Below are 16,668 nucleotides of genomic sequence, written 5' to 3' on the forward strand. Positions count from 1 at the left end.
TGTCAGTTCGACTCGGTACAAAGTATCATAACCAAAGACTGCAGCAGAGAGTACTTACTATATGATTGCTGCTGTTATTATCTTTGGAGATACATTTCTATTGTACGCCTTGAGGAATAAGAAGGTCAAGTCTTGGGCTTCAGCTTTAAGGCCTCAAGCTATCCACATCACTTTCCATGCTATTGACCTTTTCATTTGGGCATGATGGAGTGAATTCACTTTCAAAAAAAGATCCTTTCATTTTAAGTTTAGGAGGGGTAAGAGATGGTGAATATCTGACCTCTATCACCAGGTATTCTTTTGATCTGGAACTTTGGAACTTCGACACCTCGAAGTCTATATTGGTCTACTCCATAGACTCCGATCTGATAATGACCTTGAAAGCCCCTCAAAGCATATTGTTTTTTCCTTTACACGATCATATCCTTTCATGGAGGATGTGTTACAAAGATCCAACTCCACAAATATTCTGTTCGTTTCTCAAAATCACCAAAGTTGGTGTGTTGAATGAAGTACTCAGTACACTTTCCTCTTTCATTCCAACTTCTCATTGTTCCTACGCATGATGAGATCATTTCCCTTCGCTTATTTAATTTGTTGTGCCAGTTAGGCAGTCAGCAAGAGATTCGTAAAAATGGTGCCTCTCACTTTGTGACAACAGTGATACCCACTGATATTTCAGCTGGTTGGATGGATGAAGAAGACTAGCAATACAAAATTACAGATGAATTAACTCGGGAAATAAGTGATGTAGATACATTGAGTTTATCTCTATAATTTCCAACAATCAGGACTTCGGCTCTTCTGATACCCTCACTTGAGTGACTTGACCCTTCAACCTCTGTACTTCCTCTGTGATCTGCTCTCTAAATCTCTGCTCAATCGTCACCGGGTTCTTCTTCCACGTCCCTATCGTTACCAAGACACATACACCCGCAACTATCGCGCATACTTTCATATCCTCGTTGAAAGAATCAGAGTATGCTTGTCTCACTGCATGAAGTTGCGCATATGTCATTGACTTTGCTGAAGACTCTAACGAAGCAAGTTGTTCCGGAGTTACGATGCCACTTAATTGTATTTGTTGTGCTAGACTGAGAATAGCGGTACTGGCTGCTATTCCTATGCTACCGCCTAGAATACGTGCTTGGGATGTGATGCCTTGTGCTACGGCGTGGTCGCGGATGGATGATTCGTAGTTTGACTGATGTCATTTTGTTAGCTAAAGACAGTATGGTGAGAAATAGTTCAGAAGGGGTACTTACTAGCATCGATACTGTAGATACTGTCAATCCAAACCCTAACCCAACAAATACTAAAAAGCCATAGGTCTTAGCCTCCACATATTCGGTATTCGATAATGTAGACAGCGAACTAGTGCCTATAACACTCAGTCCAGACCCCGCGAGAAGAGTCAAAAATACCCTATTTTTCGTTCCGTTAAGCATTCCACCAAGAAAACTCGCTATCGCTGTTGATCCTAACATAGGTAGTAATCCCAGTCCTGCGGACAACGGACTCTTCCCATTCACGACCTGGAATCGTAGCGGCAGACTATAGATTACCACGAAGTATGGAAATCCCATGAGTAAAGTTGTGGCTAGACCAAACATATAGACTCTGTTCATGATGAGTCTCCATGGGAACATCGTTGCGAGGTTTTCTTCCCATTTTTTATGCACCGTGAACTCCCAAGCGAATAGTAAGATCCAGAAGACTATTCCTACTGTTAGGGGTATCAGGAATAGTGGTTTATTCCAAGAGTTTGTTTTGAGGCCTGCTTCTTGGAATGCGAAGACGAAAAGGATAGAAGCGATGATCAAAATGCATGCCCCGACAAGATCAAGTTGCCGAAGGGGTCTACGTTTGGATTGATGGAGTTGATTTTCGTTTGGCCAGACGAAATAGAACAATATTAAAGGCACGATGCCGATTGGTGCACTATGCATTTATTAGCTTTGGCTCTTTCTCATAGGTCGGTTCATTCACTTTATCCAAAATATCCATCGCCAACTTGTGTACCGGGTAATGATACCTCCGATAACCGGACCAAGTACTCCGCTCATTGCAACCACTGCGCCAGCCAAACTTCCAATCCATCTCCTCATTCCCGGGGGACTAATCTCAGGAAAGATAACCATAGTCAGAGAGTAAAGACCCGAACCGCCGATGCCTTGCAAAGCTCTAAATGCAATAAGTTGGTTGAGTGTTTTCGCAAATCCGCACGCAATTGAGAAGGCGAAGAATATGATAAACGCTGCAATATATGCATTTTTTCGACCAGCAATATCACCAACTCGTGCAAATAAAACAGCACAGCCTAGATAGGATAGGGTGTATGCGAGAGCTATCCATGAAACAGAGTTAAGAGAATTGAATTCCACACCGATGGTGTAAAGAGCTGTTGCTACGATACTGGTATCGAGCAGCGCAAGAAAAAGACCGAAACATAGACTTTACAATGTTAATACAATTCCAAAGATCCAAGAGAGATGGAGAAGTTACCTGATACATAGACAGACGAGCCTCCATTTGGGGATGTTAGGGCCATTTCCTCGTGCGCTGGGTTTAGATTCGGAAGTGGGTTCATCGGAGGCTGAAGACTCCAATTTGGGAGCATTGTCATCCATGGTTTTCGAGGCAAGTTGAGTTGAAGATGATTGAAGTATTCATTGACATCTTTTATCATGCATCTAAAGTGGCCATGTTATATAACATCTGATTGTCTGGTGATTTGAAGCAGAAAAGGTCGACGAGATTGAATCCGCAGGTGAGACTAAATCCGCACGCCAGTCTAATGGCCGGAGAGATATTCCAACCGCTTCAGCCTCAACATAGGTTAGGAGATTCTAAAAGACAATAGATGGTCGAGATGAATTGGTGTTTAACGGATTCATGGACGGACAGCAGATATCATTCGGCCGTAAGCGCCAAGCGTCCAGGGATGCGGACGATACGGGCGTAAGCATTGAAGCATCTCGCTGTTTCTTTCCTATTGAACTTCACTTGGACAGCGATAGCATTCCATGAAGCGTCTTTGAGGATTTTTGATGGTATCAAAATTTAGATATTATCTTCATGTAAAGTTTAAAAATTGGAGTAGAATGCACTAGGGTATCTGAACGCCAACAGGCAGATGATTGTTGATTCTTTTGACATCCCACGTGCGAGCTCACGGAAAACGTATGTACAAGCAGATCGCTCTTCAGCATATTGAAATGATTCTAAGCAAAAGGTCTAGAGCTCCTTCATACTGAGGGTAGGAAGATGCAAGTCGTCAGGCAAAGATTCAATTTACCGGGTTACATTTTCACGACAAAAATTCTACCTCCCAAGCTTCTAGTAGATGTTTAAAATGCTACAAGGAGTTGTGGCTGAAGGTGATTGCTCGTCTACCCATCATATAACTCCCCATTTTACTATGCACATCAATATCATCACGAGCGAGCAGAAGGGACTGTTACTAGTGTGGCTTAAAGAGGTGGAAAACTGGGGGCTTCAGCAATGTTTGACTGAGATTTACTGATATAATCCGACGAGGACTAAAAGGAAGTGAAGAATTGAGAATCGCCAAATATTACAAATGTGCTCATGTATATAACTCGAGCCAGCATCAAGTGCAAACAAACTGTTTGTTACTTGGCGCCGGTTTGTCAATCCATTTAACCGTTTGTAGGTGTGATCATATATTTTTTGGGGTGTGAGAATAGCCAGTCGTGTGGACTCGGTTTCTCTTAAGGTTACTACATTGTGCCCACGGTGTGTGGTTAGTTGTTGAAGATCTGGTACACGGAGGACGACTAGCCGGTTATTAATATCCAATCAGAGGTTTAGGTTGATGTATGAAGCCAAATACATCAATCGTCTTATCTTTAAGTTGTTATATTCAAAGAAATCCGAAGTGGGAAAGTGTTCGATGGAATCCGGGGCTTGCATGGTGTGATTACTCCGCGTTGCAATTCGATTCTGACTCTTCACCTTGTACGCTACCACCCCGTTGCTGCTTTGCGGCCTCATGAGCTCTTACTGTGATGGGTCAAGCTAAACCCTAATGCAACGTCCAATTCGAACTACTTGTTGAGATCGGCCTGTCTTTTCGCCGTTTCGGAGGCTTATACACTAACCTTAACCTTACCTGAGATTGATTGCCTGATATTGGCCACCCAACCGCAAACCTTCACACTTTTGATATCAGAGCATTGAATTTCACCTGCCACATTTTAACCATATCCCTTCCAAACAGAAATCGAGACGGGACACTTGGCTTGGAATATCCAATAGCATCCTAAGAACTAAATTCACTGTTCCACAGCATGAGTGAAGCTTTACACAACAGACGTCAGGCGTGCACTAATTTAGCCTAGGATTTCCGATAGCAAGAACGATTCATAAGTACTTAGTGAGGCCTGCTTCTCAGGTTTCAGCAATCCTGATGAGGTACCAGAGATTACCGACCAGCGAAGAAGCTGAAATGGCGAACGAAACTCTTAATAACGACCCTACTTCCTCAAATGAAAACGATGGTGAACCTGATGTCAAAGACGGAAACGTCAACAATGATTACATACAACGATCAGAAGTTGAGAGTCTAAACTTGACTGCGATACCACCTGGAACAATCGATCCAATATATGAAGCAAAAGCTCGAGTCTTAAATGAAGCTGTAAGATTGGATGTCTTACCACTTTCAAGTGGCTCTGCTCAAACGTAATAGACGCTAATCATGTGATGTTACTCAGATTCAAGATATTGGCATGGGATGGTATCAATGGCAACTATTTGTTGTGGTAGGATTTGGCTGGGCGAATGATAACTTGTGGCCAATTGTTACATCACTTATATGTACCTATTCAACCTCGGGTGGTCTTTTTATCCAGCCAGAAAGCTAACAATGAACATAGTCACGTCGATTACCAATGAATTCTCGCCCAAGCACCCACCTCTACTCACTCTAGCTCAGAATATTGGTCTTCTGGCTGGTGCTATGTTTTGGGGTTTTGGCTGCGATATTTTTGGTCGACGTTTAGCTTTTAATGCCACGCTTGGTATCACCGCCGTTTTTGGATTGATTGCTGCCGGTTCACCAAATTTTGCAGCTATCGGATGTTTTGCTGCTCTTTGGAGTTTCGGTGTAGGCGGGAATCTTCCCGTCGATTCAGCAGTTTTCCTCGAGTTTCTTCCTGGTTCTCATCAATATCTTCTTACTGTTCTTTCAGTCGACTGGGCCGTAGCTCAAGTTATCGCGAATTTAATTGCTTGGCCTCTCTTGGGAAATCTCACATGCCAAGAAGGTTCAACATGCACTCGATCACAAAATATGGGATGGAGATATTTTCTTATCGTTATGGGAGGCATTTCTATGATTGAGTTCTTCATTCGTTTCACGTGTTTTACGATATTCGAAAGTCCGAAATATCTGATGGGAAAAGGAAGAGATGAAGATGCAGTTAAGGTTGTGCAGGAAGTTGCGAGGAGAAATGGGAAACAGTCGAATTGTGGGTATACTCCATTCGTTTCTTCCTGTTCTGAACCATGCTAAACTTATATAGTGACTGTCACCCGTCTCCAGGATTGCGGTACCCTTCCTCACATCAACGCCTCGGCAACCTTGTCAAGAAAACTCCATCAAATGGACTTATCTCATGTTCGTGCCTTATTTGCGACAAGGAAGCTGGCCTTCTCTACAGGTTTGATTATGCTCGTGTGGGCATTCATTGGTCTTGGATATCCACTCTATAACGCATTTCTTCCGTATATCCAAGCCACTCGAGGTGCTGAATTTGGAGATGGAAGTACATATTTGACGTATCGCAACTCTCTGATTATATCTGTGCTTGGGATTCCTGGCGCTCTTATTGGTGGTTACCTTATTGAGGTACCAAGTTTGGGTAGAAAAGGAACTCTCGCTCTTAGTACGACAGCCACTGGAGTATTCTTGTACGCTTCCACCACGGCTATGACATCTACTGCATTATTGGGTTGGAATTGTGCTTTTAACTTTTGTTCCAATGTGATGTATGCTGTTTTGTACGCATATACACCGGAAATCTTTCCTACGAAAGATCGCGGTACGGGCAATGCTCTTACCGCGACTTCGAACAGAATATTCGGCATTATGGCTGTAAGTTTTCCCTCATTCATCGATTCAGATTACATGAAGGATGAAAATTCCCCATGGATATTGGCTAATCTTTCTGAAGCCGATTATTGCAATGTTCGCCAATCTCGAGACTTCAGCGCCAGTTTACACAAGCGGGGCTCTTTTCATTGCAGCAGGACTGTTGGTGTTGATATTGCCATATGAAAGTCAGGGGAAGGCAAGCTTATAAACCGGGATTTGAAGCCTGTATTCATATGATATTTCTACCTTTTGTGTAGAACGACAAAATTCATGTTAGTAATCAGTATTGATCAACGATTCGGGTCATGGAAAAAAGGAAGCTCGGCCCATTCTCGAAACCTCTTGAGAATTATAATTTGACATTACCCTCATTCTAATCTTGTCTAGTGAATACAGGTATAGTGTCAATGGAACAAGCGACTTCAATCTCATGCCCTCCTTCCCAAGATTCATCTTTCTCCTTACCAATCAGCGACCAAGATGTCCCTGCTGGAAGATAAACCTTGATGTTTTTTGCCCCGGCCTCAAACACAGGACAAACCAAATACTTTGGCCCAAACATATACTGTTCCTCGATTTCCCAGCATCTCTTATCCTCCGGAAACTCATAAAACAGAGTTCTCATAACCGGGCTCCCCTTTTCACTAGCCTCTTTCATCAACTCCCTAGTATAGTCCCTCATCTCTTCTCGCATCATCATGTATTTCTTACAAATTCCATAAACCTCTTCCCCATAAGACCAAACTTCGTTATCTGCACCACTCAAACAAGTCGATCCACCTCCCTCTCCCACCTGCGGCTGTTTAGGTTCCCGATCCCCATGCAACCTCATAACCGGACAAAACGTCCCCCATTGAAACCACCTCACAAACAATTCCCTAAAAGCCGGATCCGTTGGATCTCCTCCATGAAAACCTCCAATATCAGTGGTCCACCATGGGATTCCCGCAAGTCCCATATTTAATCCAGCAGTGAGCTGATTGCGGAATGACGACCATGATGAAGCGATATCACCGCTCCAGACCAGCGCGCCGTATTTTTGGGACCCGGCCCATGCGCAGCGGAGAAGATTCACAATGTTGGTTTGGCCCGAGGCGGACATGCCTTCGTAGAAAGCGCGGGCGTATTCAACCGGGTAGGTGTTACCGATGGAGAGGTTGGTGCCTCGATGGTAGCGATAGTTGTCGAAGTCGTAGGCTGTGTATTCTGGTTCTGGGGGGAAAGTCAGTTTCCGGTATCCACCTACCTAGTAGAGTCTACAAACGCATAGTGCCGAACTGGATGAGACAAGACAATAAAAAGTACTAACCCGCTTCATCTAACCAAAAAACCTTAATCCCCTTCTCATAATAATTCTTCTTCGCTTGTTCCCAGATAAATTTCCTCGCCCCCGGATTCGTAGCATCAAAATGAATAGTATCACCCTCAAAATCCATCACAATCCTAATTCCCCGATCCGTCCTTACCAAATAGCCTTTCTCGAGCATCTCTTCGAAATTCTCCGACCGCGTATCCACAGTCGGCCAAATCGACACCATCAGCTCAATCCCCATCTCCTTCAACTCCCCAATCATCGCATCCGGATCCGGCCAAAATTTCTCATCAAATCTCCAGTCGCCCTGACGCGGCCAGTGAAAAAAATCAATCACGATAAGATCGATCGGTAACTCCCTCTTCTTGTATTCGCGCGCTACTTGCAAGAGTTCTTCCTGCGTCTGATATCGCAATTTGCATTGCCAGAACCCCAGTCCGTATTCGGGCATCATGGGAACCTTTCCCGTGACGTCTGAATAGCGATGTACGATTTCCGCAGGGGAGTCTCCGGCTACAACCCAATAATCGAGAAAAGAAGTAGAGTACGCTTCGAAACTCATGATATTTTTTCCAAACACCGCGCGTCCGATTGCGGGATTGTTCCAGAGGAGTCCGTAGCCAAGAGAGGAGATGGCAAAGGGGACGCTGGCTTGGGAATTGCGGTGCGCGAGCTCGAGATCCAGACCCTTGAGATCGAGATAGGGTTGTTGGTATTGGCCCATGCCGAATATCTTTTCGTGCTTGTCTTGAGATTCGAAGCGTTGGGTTAGATGATGCGTTGAGCTGCCCCCCGGGTTGGGCTTGAATTCCCGGGCTTCGACATTTATGGCGGAACATTTGGGGTCTGTTACGTCGAGACGATGACGTGCGTATTCTTCCAAGAGGATTTTGCCTTCGCCGTTGTAGATGATTATCTTCCCTCGAGAGGAAACTGTTGCACGGATGGATCCATTAGTGATTGAGGCTGATTTTTCTTCGATTTTAATTGTTGGTGTTGGAGAGTCGATTTCTTGGAGGGCCCAGAGTTCAGAGGGATTGGGATATTGAGATTCTTTGGTGGAACGGATTCGGAATGCGTTTGGTCCCCAAGAATCAATCCAGAGTTCTTCGGCATCGTAGCGATATATCAAACGGTTTCCTTCGGAGTAGAGCATTGTTCCTGAGTGTCGACATAGACTTTCTGAGAGATTGAAGGAAGAAAGCTCATGCAACGATAGCTGAGCTCTTTTTAACCACAATCACTCAACCTCACGGATTGGCAATGAAATCATTCCTTCTTTTCCATTTGGGCATGAATGGATGAAAATGACGACTAGTCAAAATTATTGGCCGATGGGAAATTTACAGATGCTGTGTTGTACCATTGCGGGGTCGTGAAATCACAACCCCGCATCAGATGTAGAAGCGCACCAAACAAGTCTATTCGACAAGCACACGCTGCAGACTCGAGATGTGGGACATGCTTTGAATAGAATCGATCATCATTAAGACTCCAAAAAATACAAGGTGCATTTTGATGTTCTCCGTTTGATGCAGTAGACATAAGCAACGGCTAAATACAATCAGGCACCGGAAAAGCTTCCCATTCTGTAATCCCTGCCCCGCTAAAATAAGAAATATGCAAATCTCATCATATTGTTTGATGTTCAAGTATCTTGAAAATGAACAAGTATTGTCTAAACTCTTAGAATGCTCTTCAAAACAATCATCAACTTCTCATCTGGCGCATCAATCAATTCCATAGCTCTCCAAGCTACAAATCTATCCGGTCTAACCAGTACACAACCACTCTCCCCAATTTCTCTTCGTTTCGCCCAATCAAAATACACATCCTCATAATCTTGTTTCCAACCGATAGAATATACATTGACCTCAACTCCAAGAGCCTCTGCCGCCTTTGCAGCAGCAGCTCTCCAGTTTTCTCCTCCAATCCCAGTGAAAAGGCAGAATTTTCCATGTCCAGCTAGATCAATAGTCGAGAACTGTTTTCCTGGAAGTCTGGTATTCAGCCACGCATGAGGAAGACGACTTCCAGGATAAGTAGTAATCTCATGCTCAAGAACCGGGTCTGCCGGTAATGCCGGTCTTGGTTTCTCATCCGCGAGAAAGACTGCAGAAGATTCGTAACGTTGATTCATCTCAGTACCGACGGCATGAAACTCGCGTGCTGTTCCTTCAATCGCAGCTTGAAAGCGTGCTCGCCGAGCGGCCCCTTCAGGTGTAGCTTGTGCGAGTTCTGCAAAATGTTTTCGTCGAATTTCGAGAGATGAGTCCATCATTCCTAATGCTTCCCATACTGGACCATGATCTCGAAGTCCTTGATTGGCTCGGGTGATGATGGATTGGCCTACTGGTTGGCGTTCTAAGCTATATGAATCGAGAAGACTGCTTTCCGCTTTTCCCTTCAAGACATAGGCGATCTTCCAGGCGAGATTATATGCATCTTGAATACATGTGTTAGATCCTAGGCCATTGAATGGTGGATGACGGTGAACCGCATCGCCGAGGCAAAATCTTTATAAAGTAAGCGAGGAATTCCTTATGATAAGGGGGCTCAGATACATACATGTTCCCATCAGAGTAGTATTCTGCAACAGTTTCATTAATCAGCCATTTGGAGACTCCAAGTATCTCCGCATGAATTGAATCATCCCCGATTATATCCTTCACACATCTTAAATATTCCTCGTCTGAAGGATTGAAGTTCGTTCCGGCATCAGGAGAAGGGAGAAGAATGAACATCCACCTGGAAAGTTAGTATTTCCCTATCATGACTTAAGAAAAAAGACTTACTCATTCCAAGGCTTTACCATTCTAATCAAGCCATTCCAACCAAAAGTGGCATTTTCATCTTCAGGTCTCACAACCCAATGTAAGTTTCCCATTCTATTTTCCATGACATGTCTCAATTCGGCTTTAACCAATACATTGATGGCTAGCCCCTGTCCAGGTTTTTTGATTAATGGGATCTTTAACTGCCTCAAAACCTGACTTCGAGCTCCATCACATCCGAATAAGTACTTTGATCGAACATGGTATATTTGTTTCGTTAGATTGTCTTGGAGTTTGCTGGTAATTACCCCCGAGCTTGAGTCTCGTTCAAAAGACAAAAATGAGGTATCAAATCGACAATTAAATCCACTGTGAGAAGCCCGATTGATCAGAATCGGCTCGAGAACTGTCTGAGGAATATCAACATGTTTACATGGACTCGCAGCATCATAATCACCCTGTGAGAATTGTTAGTCATCAGAATGCTATCACCACCTGCTCGTCGACCTACGGCACGTTTTGGATCATTACCCCATGAGTAAATCCTTGCATATTCCTCACCAGCCAAAGAACGACACCATCGTGTATGCAACATTGAATCACCCTTAACAGCAACTTGCAAACACTCCTCTTCCAAACCTATATCGCGCAGACATTCCATTGCGGCCATGTTGGTTATGTGAGCTCGCGGGGTATCTGCTGTACCGGGAGTGGCCGCGATAAGCATTCCTCGTAGGCCTACGAAAGTCAGTATCATTATTCATTTTCTCCCTGCACGTTATTCTTTCACAGCAATCCACCCATAAAAGATAGTCCTTTCGATGGCTCAACGAAGGTCACGTGTCGAGGTACCCCAGAGAAATTTGCATCAACTCACCATGATGCCCCAGAAAACAAGCCAAAGACGCCCCGGCAGGCCCGGCCCCAACAATCAATAAGTCGGTTTCAATGACTGCTTCCGTTACTGTGGCGCCTTCATTCTCAGTGTTTCCCTCATCATTTGTATAAGGCCAAGATCTGGAAGTCGTCATGTTGGAGTAAATAATATGATAATGCGATGATTTGAAGAGGAAGTTTTGAGTTTTGCAGTCTGGGTTGTTGTTTGATCTTATATCAACAATTCTTGGACCATCGTTGTGTTCGAAGATAATATCAGAGAACGCTCACGATGATATTTACATCCCGCGGTTTCAATTGGAAACTTTGATTGGTTCCATCAACTTCTGGTTCCGAGTTCTCCACATTGAAGTGTTGAACTAATGCTGTGCGCCCCACATTTGTCATTGTTAGATGAGCATTGATAAGTCTTTGAAATGACTGGGGAAGCTTACGAATACTCGATCATGACTTCATATGATGTTTGAACGCAATCCAGTGTGTCGCTGGGTGAGTACAAAATTGAAATAGAGAGGCAAGAACCACACAAAAAAAAAGAAGAAATGATTAGTATGAATTACAATGTATGTGTGGGTAACAAGCTAGAGCTAGGAGTAATTGGTACTTGAACATTAGAAGAAATATATTTAGAGGGAAATAGTACATCGACATTTTTTTCAAACCTCAACGTCACCTCCATCATTAACAGCCACCACCCAACCTCTACTAGCATTGAATCCTTCAGCTACTCTCAAGCTTTGTCTCAAAAGATTCAATACAGTATTACCAGTATTTGTATCTGGTTCTGGTGTCGAGCTAGCAACCAACCCCCTCGTATCAGCGGCCGCTGTCTCCCTTCTGTAAACATCATCAAGACATTGATCTTTACATATCATTCTATCCATCGCAGCTCTTCTTAAGCACTTCCCCATAGATTGAGCCACTCTACCCCGCTCATAATTGTACAAGTTGGACCACCTCCATCGCCAACCAAACGATTTGTGTAAGGAAAGACCACTGTAGCAACCTCGTCTTTATGTGTGAGGAAAAACAGTACCAGTCATGAGATAAGCCAAAAGAATGTTAGGTAAAATAGCCATCGAATCCAGGTCGTAATACGCCATTCATTTATTACACCAGGTGAATGGACTACAAGGCGCTTATGGGTGAAGGGAAATAAATTTCGACGTGCCCCCAATGATTTGTTTCGGCAAAAGTAGATCGGAGATGTCGTTATACCTTCTTAGTATCGTAATCTATGACCTCCCGTTTGAGTATGAAAGATCTCACACCAGCGGAATTTGATACAAAAACTTCACACCAAGCTTTTAGCTCATCCGTCTGGGTTTCTTCATCTGCGATTACTGTCGCTTCGAAAATTGGGAGCCTGCCACCTATACAACCTTTGATATTGTTAGGCAAATACTCAATTTCCCCGTTCAAACCAATACCCGAGCGAGAATTGAGTGATGTTAATCTGAATCAAAAAGTCGGTAATTTTACTTTTCGTCTCCTTGTTTCTTTGATGCCTCGTTTCATTGTGCCAACCAGTTATGCTCAGAGTCACATATCATCCCGGTAGGTACTTGATTTGCTCTCAGATCATATCATATAAAGTAGTTGCGTTTGTGGAGAAGTTTGGAAAACGAGTTTGGAATTTGCTGCAATCAAGGTCATGGGTGGAGAATGGAAGGTTGAGAGGAGAACTGAGGGGTATTAGATATAGATGTGCGGTTATCACAAGAGAGAACAAAAAGGGAGTGATACAGGTACCATACTCCTAAAGTTGGATGAGTTGGTACAGAGTCCGCGGATGGTGTTGAAGGAGGTTCATCAGTGTACGAATAAGAAGGAGGTTCCTCATCTGAATCTTCATATCCATCAGTGGTATGTAATGAGACTGCAGAAGAAGCTAAGACAGCATCTTCGAAAGCTGGATTGTCTCTATACACCATGGGAGGGTCGTCGCTTTTCCTATTTTCAAAGTTCTGTATTCGACGAGCTATTAATATAAATCTGGTGAAATCGTGAGGAAGGTTAGGTATTTACATCAAAAATTTGATAATAAATCAAGTCAGATGGTTGGTAGGCAGTCGAGGGTGTCTGAAACGGAGACTCCATCCTGTGGAGAGACTCTTCAATAAGACAATCTCTATTTGTTTGAATGTGACGCAGCATCCGGAATAACAGCACACGCTTTCTCGATGACCCAATAAGAACTGGATACGGATATCTATGTTATTTCCCAGATAACTTCATCTTTCAGAAAATTGGCGAGGAGTTAGTCGACGTACTTTTTCCTCTCTGTTTTCTCAGTGGAAAGCCTCGACAAGAAATTGTCGCTGCTTGCACGCCATCGTGTGCCGAAATTTCTTATCTAGCCAGCGAGTTAAATCTCATCATCAAAGCCAGACCTTGTTTATCGGTCACATTCTATAGTCCCGTGCGAGGGGATGTTGTTTCTGAGGACAATGCTCGTCTTCTCCATAACAGCCGCAGACATTTTGGTGAGGTACAAATAATCCTATTGCTCGGTACCAAACCTGCTGGCAATCCGTTAAGGCCTTATGCTGCTGCACTAGTTGAACTTTTGAGGAGTGAAGAGGCATTGATTGAGGCAGGAAGTAGTCCTGTAGTGATTTCAAAGAGTTGAGAAGGTTGGCGGTTGGCGGCTTGAGATAATAGTATTTGTATGTGTTCGTGTGAGATGGCGATATATTTAGGTTACTTATGGAAGGGCAGTATGAATATCAATTCCATTCTGGTATTGGATTCATGTGTCTTGATCGATGGTGAAGATCAATCTTTTATGCATGGTTCGTAGGTGGGCGAGGGTATACTTTCGAATGAGTGAGATGAGTAACGCAAATCAATAAAAGTCTACCTAGGTAGGTAGGTACGAACTCAATATCAGAGACAGTGCACCGCAAAATTGAGGATATACGGGATGCGGGTGACCTATCATTTGGTAACACTGCCGTCGAATTAATCGTGCAGAAAGTTACTATTGATAGATATCGTAAAAACACTGAGCTCATTGATATGTTATTTTGAAAAGTTCACCGGCTTGTCTTCTCCCGGATAGTATTGATGATATTAGGCAACGTATGCCTTTGATGTCTTCTAATGCGTTCTCTCAATGTCGAGATGACATGATTCCGATTTTTGGATGATAATGATGACGACGACGATGGGAATGAGGGTGATGCAAGACCAACCTTCAAGAGGTTAAGAGGTTAGAGGCCAATCCTGCCCAAAGGAGCTGATATTCTTTGCTGACGCCGATCTCATGGCACAACTAGTGACATTGCCTCAAAGTACAGCTCTAACGACTATATCTCCGTGAAACCTTTGACTTCACTTTCCAAATCGATATCACCCACCGCCATAAGTTTCGCCTTTCCATTGAATTGCCGACATGAAACTCGGCCTTATACTTATTTCCCGAGTCCCAATACCGTCAGAAACGCTCGGGCTAAAAGAAGATATTGAAGAAATCTTCCCATGTCTCATATCCACTCTTGACACCTTCCACGATCTTTCTCCACATCTTTGGCGATCTTATCACTAGCGAGTCATATAATTGGCGGATATAAAAATATAAGAGATCCTACCGCAACATCCGCGGTCTACTTATATCAATCCGCGCTCTCAAGATTGTAAATCTGTTGCTAGTTTATCTCTTCGGGACCTTCTGAGCGCGAAAGGATGAATATAAGAGAGAAGAATGTACTCGCTTGATATACATGGGATCATACTCAATTGATACCATCAATTTTTGAACTCCACCGAAAGCCACTTACTGGTACCATGGTAACCATACATACTTTCCATAATCCCAAATCTGAAACCGATCCCGTCAATCGCCCGACGGATCAAATTTCCACCGATATGGATCAGAATACTTCGGCTGGGGGGTCTATTGAATCAAAGAGAGAAAAATTATCGGGTGATGATTCTGACATTATTGCCGAAGAACTTCCTCAGGTTGCCCCGAATCCGCATGCCGATATTCCAAATGGAGGAGTTGTTGCATGGCTTCAAGTGGTTGGGAGTTTCTTCTTATTCTTTAATTCATGGTATGATTTTCATTCCAGGAAATGACACCCAATGAGAGCTGACAATGATAACAGGGGTATAGTAAATATGTTTGGTGCATTCCAAACTTTTTACGAAAATGATTTACTATCTCATGAATCACCATCTAATATTTCATGGATTGGTTCTATACAAGCTTTCTTGCTCTTACTTGTGGGGGTCTTCACTGGTCCTCTCTTCGGTAATTCTTCCCCTTTTAACTCTCTTAGAACAACGAATTACTAACTTCTTCTCAGATGCCGGTCTCTTTCGTCCTCTTCTGTGTACTGGGACATTTATGGTTGTCTTTGGCATGATGATGACATCTATCTCCACGAGTTACTGGCAAATTGTACTTGCACAAGCTATGTGTATGGGAATTGGACTGGGATGTCTTTTTGTTCCTAGTGTGGCGATCGTTTCTACTTATTTCTCAACACGGAAGGCTTTCGCAACTGGGATTGCGGCTAGTGGAAGTTCACTCGGTATGTAATTTTTCATTGATTATCATACCATTCAACACAGCGGTATCGAGTCAGTAGCTAATATTCTCAGGTGGCGTTCTTTACCCAATCATTTTCCATAATCTTCAACCTAAAATCGGCTTTGGTTGGACAACAAGAGCCCTCGGATTTATTTTCCTCGCTACCCTTTCCATCTCCATCAGCATAATGAAGATGCGTGTGAAGCCATCGCAAAAGCGAAAGCTCGTAGATCTGGCCGCATTCAAGGAACCACCATACTTGCTCTTTACCATCGGCCTCTTTTTCGGGTTCATGGGTCTCAATGTTCCCTTTTACTACATCTCATCCTACGCCATGGATGAAAAAATTATGAATTCAAACTCGGCATTCTATATGTTGAGTACCATTAATGCGGCATCTATCTTCGGTCGTATCATCCCCAACTACTTTGCCGATAAATTCGGACCCTTAAATATCATTATACCAGGAACACTCATCGCAAGTGTTGTAGCATTCGGCTGGACTGGCGTTCATTCTGTTGGCGGTCTGGTCGTATTTGCCCTTCTCTACGGATTTTCCACAGGATGTTTCGTATCAATTCCACCCACCGTCATCGTATCGCTTAGCCCTCACATGGGCGTCGTAGGCACGAGAATGGGTATGGCGTTTGCAATTGGTGGATTAGGTCTTTTGGTTGGTACACCAGTTGCTGGACAGATACTCTCGAATTCCGGATACGTTCCTACCATAGCATTTTGTGGGGCATTGCTTATTGCAACAGTGGCTTTTTTTATTGCAGCTAGGTTGAGCAAAACTGGGATGCATGTTAAGAAGTTTGCTTGATTTAGGAGAGGATACTATGGGATAGATATGGGAAAAGCGGACGAGTAGCACGAATTATAGAATAGCATGGATATGAGCCTTACAAAAGCGGGCGAACGTTATCATAGATTAATGACTTGTAAAATAGATTTCAAGATGGCGCTGGTTTAGAAAAATATATACGCAACGATCTACAACTACACTATCTGTTCTTATCAGCTC

General features: G+C 43.5%; 6 protein-coding genes across 6 annotated transcripts; 3 read left to right on the top strand and 3 right to left on the bottom strand.

Moving 5' to 3' along the window:
• Window positions 1-787: 787 nt before the first annotated feature.
• On the bottom strand, window positions 788-2,630 carry Bfra_011088 (putative major facilitator superfamily transporter protein; the record flags this gene model as incomplete). Its single annotated transcript, XM_037341417.1, has 4 exons — window positions 788-1,204; window positions 1,266-1,941; window positions 2,023-2,454; window positions 2,506-2,630. 4 exons carry the CDS (start codon window positions 2,628-2,630, stop codon window positions 788-790), a joined length of 1,650 nt encoding a protein of 549 aa, XP_037188229.1.
• A 1,802-nt stretch (window positions 2,631-4,432) lies between these two features.
• Bfra_011089 (putative membrane transporter protein) lies at window positions 4,433-6,329 on the top strand (the record flags this gene model as incomplete). The annotated part of the gene is made up of 5 exons (XM_037341418.1): window positions 4,433-4,663; window positions 4,740-4,842; window positions 4,902-5,495; window positions 5,550-6,121; window positions 6,201-6,329. 5 exons carry the CDS (start codon window positions 4,433-4,435, stop codon window positions 6,327-6,329), a joined length of 1,629 nt encoding a protein of 542 aa, XP_037188230.1.
• A 165-nt stretch (window positions 6,330-6,494) lies between these two features.
• On the bottom strand, window positions 6,495-8,589 carry Bfra_011090 (putative glycoside hydrolase family 31 protein; the record flags this gene model as incomplete). The annotated part of the gene is made up of 2 exons (XM_037341419.1): window positions 6,495-7,333; window positions 7,431-8,589. 2 exons carry the CDS (start codon window positions 8,587-8,589, stop codon window positions 6,495-6,497), a joined length of 1,998 nt encoding a protein of 665 aa, XP_037188231.1.
• Window positions 8,590-9,111: 522 nt separating this feature from the next.
• Bfra_011091 (putative fad binding domain-containing protein) lies at window positions 9,112-11,238 on the bottom strand (the record flags this gene model as incomplete). The annotated part of the gene is made up of 5 exons (XM_037341420.1): window positions 9,112-9,949; window positions 10,002-10,181; window positions 10,229-10,665; window positions 10,719-10,945; window positions 11,085-11,238. The coding sequence occupies 5 exons, from the start codon at window positions 11,236-11,238 to the stop codon at window positions 9,112-9,114; spliced, it is 1,836 nt and encodes a 611-aa protein (XP_037188232.1).
• A 507-nt stretch (window positions 11,239-11,745) lies between these two features.
• Window positions 11,746-12,149, top strand: Bfra_011092 (uncharacterized protein; the record flags this gene model as incomplete). The annotated part of the gene is made up of 2 exons (XM_037341421.1): window positions 11,746-11,943; window positions 12,018-12,149. Coding segments are annotated over 2 exons (330 nt in total), but the record flags the coding sequence as incomplete, so codon positions are not given.
• A 2,744-nt stretch (window positions 12,150-14,893) lies between these two features.
• Window positions 14,894-16,467, top strand: Bfra_011093 (putative mfs monocarboxylate transporter protein; the record flags this gene model as incomplete). The annotated part of the gene is made up of 4 exons (XM_037341422.1): window positions 14,894-15,162; window positions 15,217-15,362; window positions 15,418-15,645; window positions 15,716-16,467. 4 exons carry the CDS (start codon window positions 14,894-14,896, stop codon window positions 16,465-16,467), a joined length of 1,395 nt encoding a protein of 464 aa, XP_037188234.1.
• Window positions 16,468-16,668: the final 201 nt, after the last annotated feature.

The sequence above is a fragment of the Botrytis fragariae genome, assembly GCF_013461495.1.
Source record: "Botrytis fragariae strain BVB16 chromosome Unknown tig00000225, whole genome shotgun sequence".
NCBI lineage: Eukaryota > Fungi > Ascomycota > Leotiomycetes > Helotiales > Sclerotiniaceae > Botrytis > Botrytis fragariae.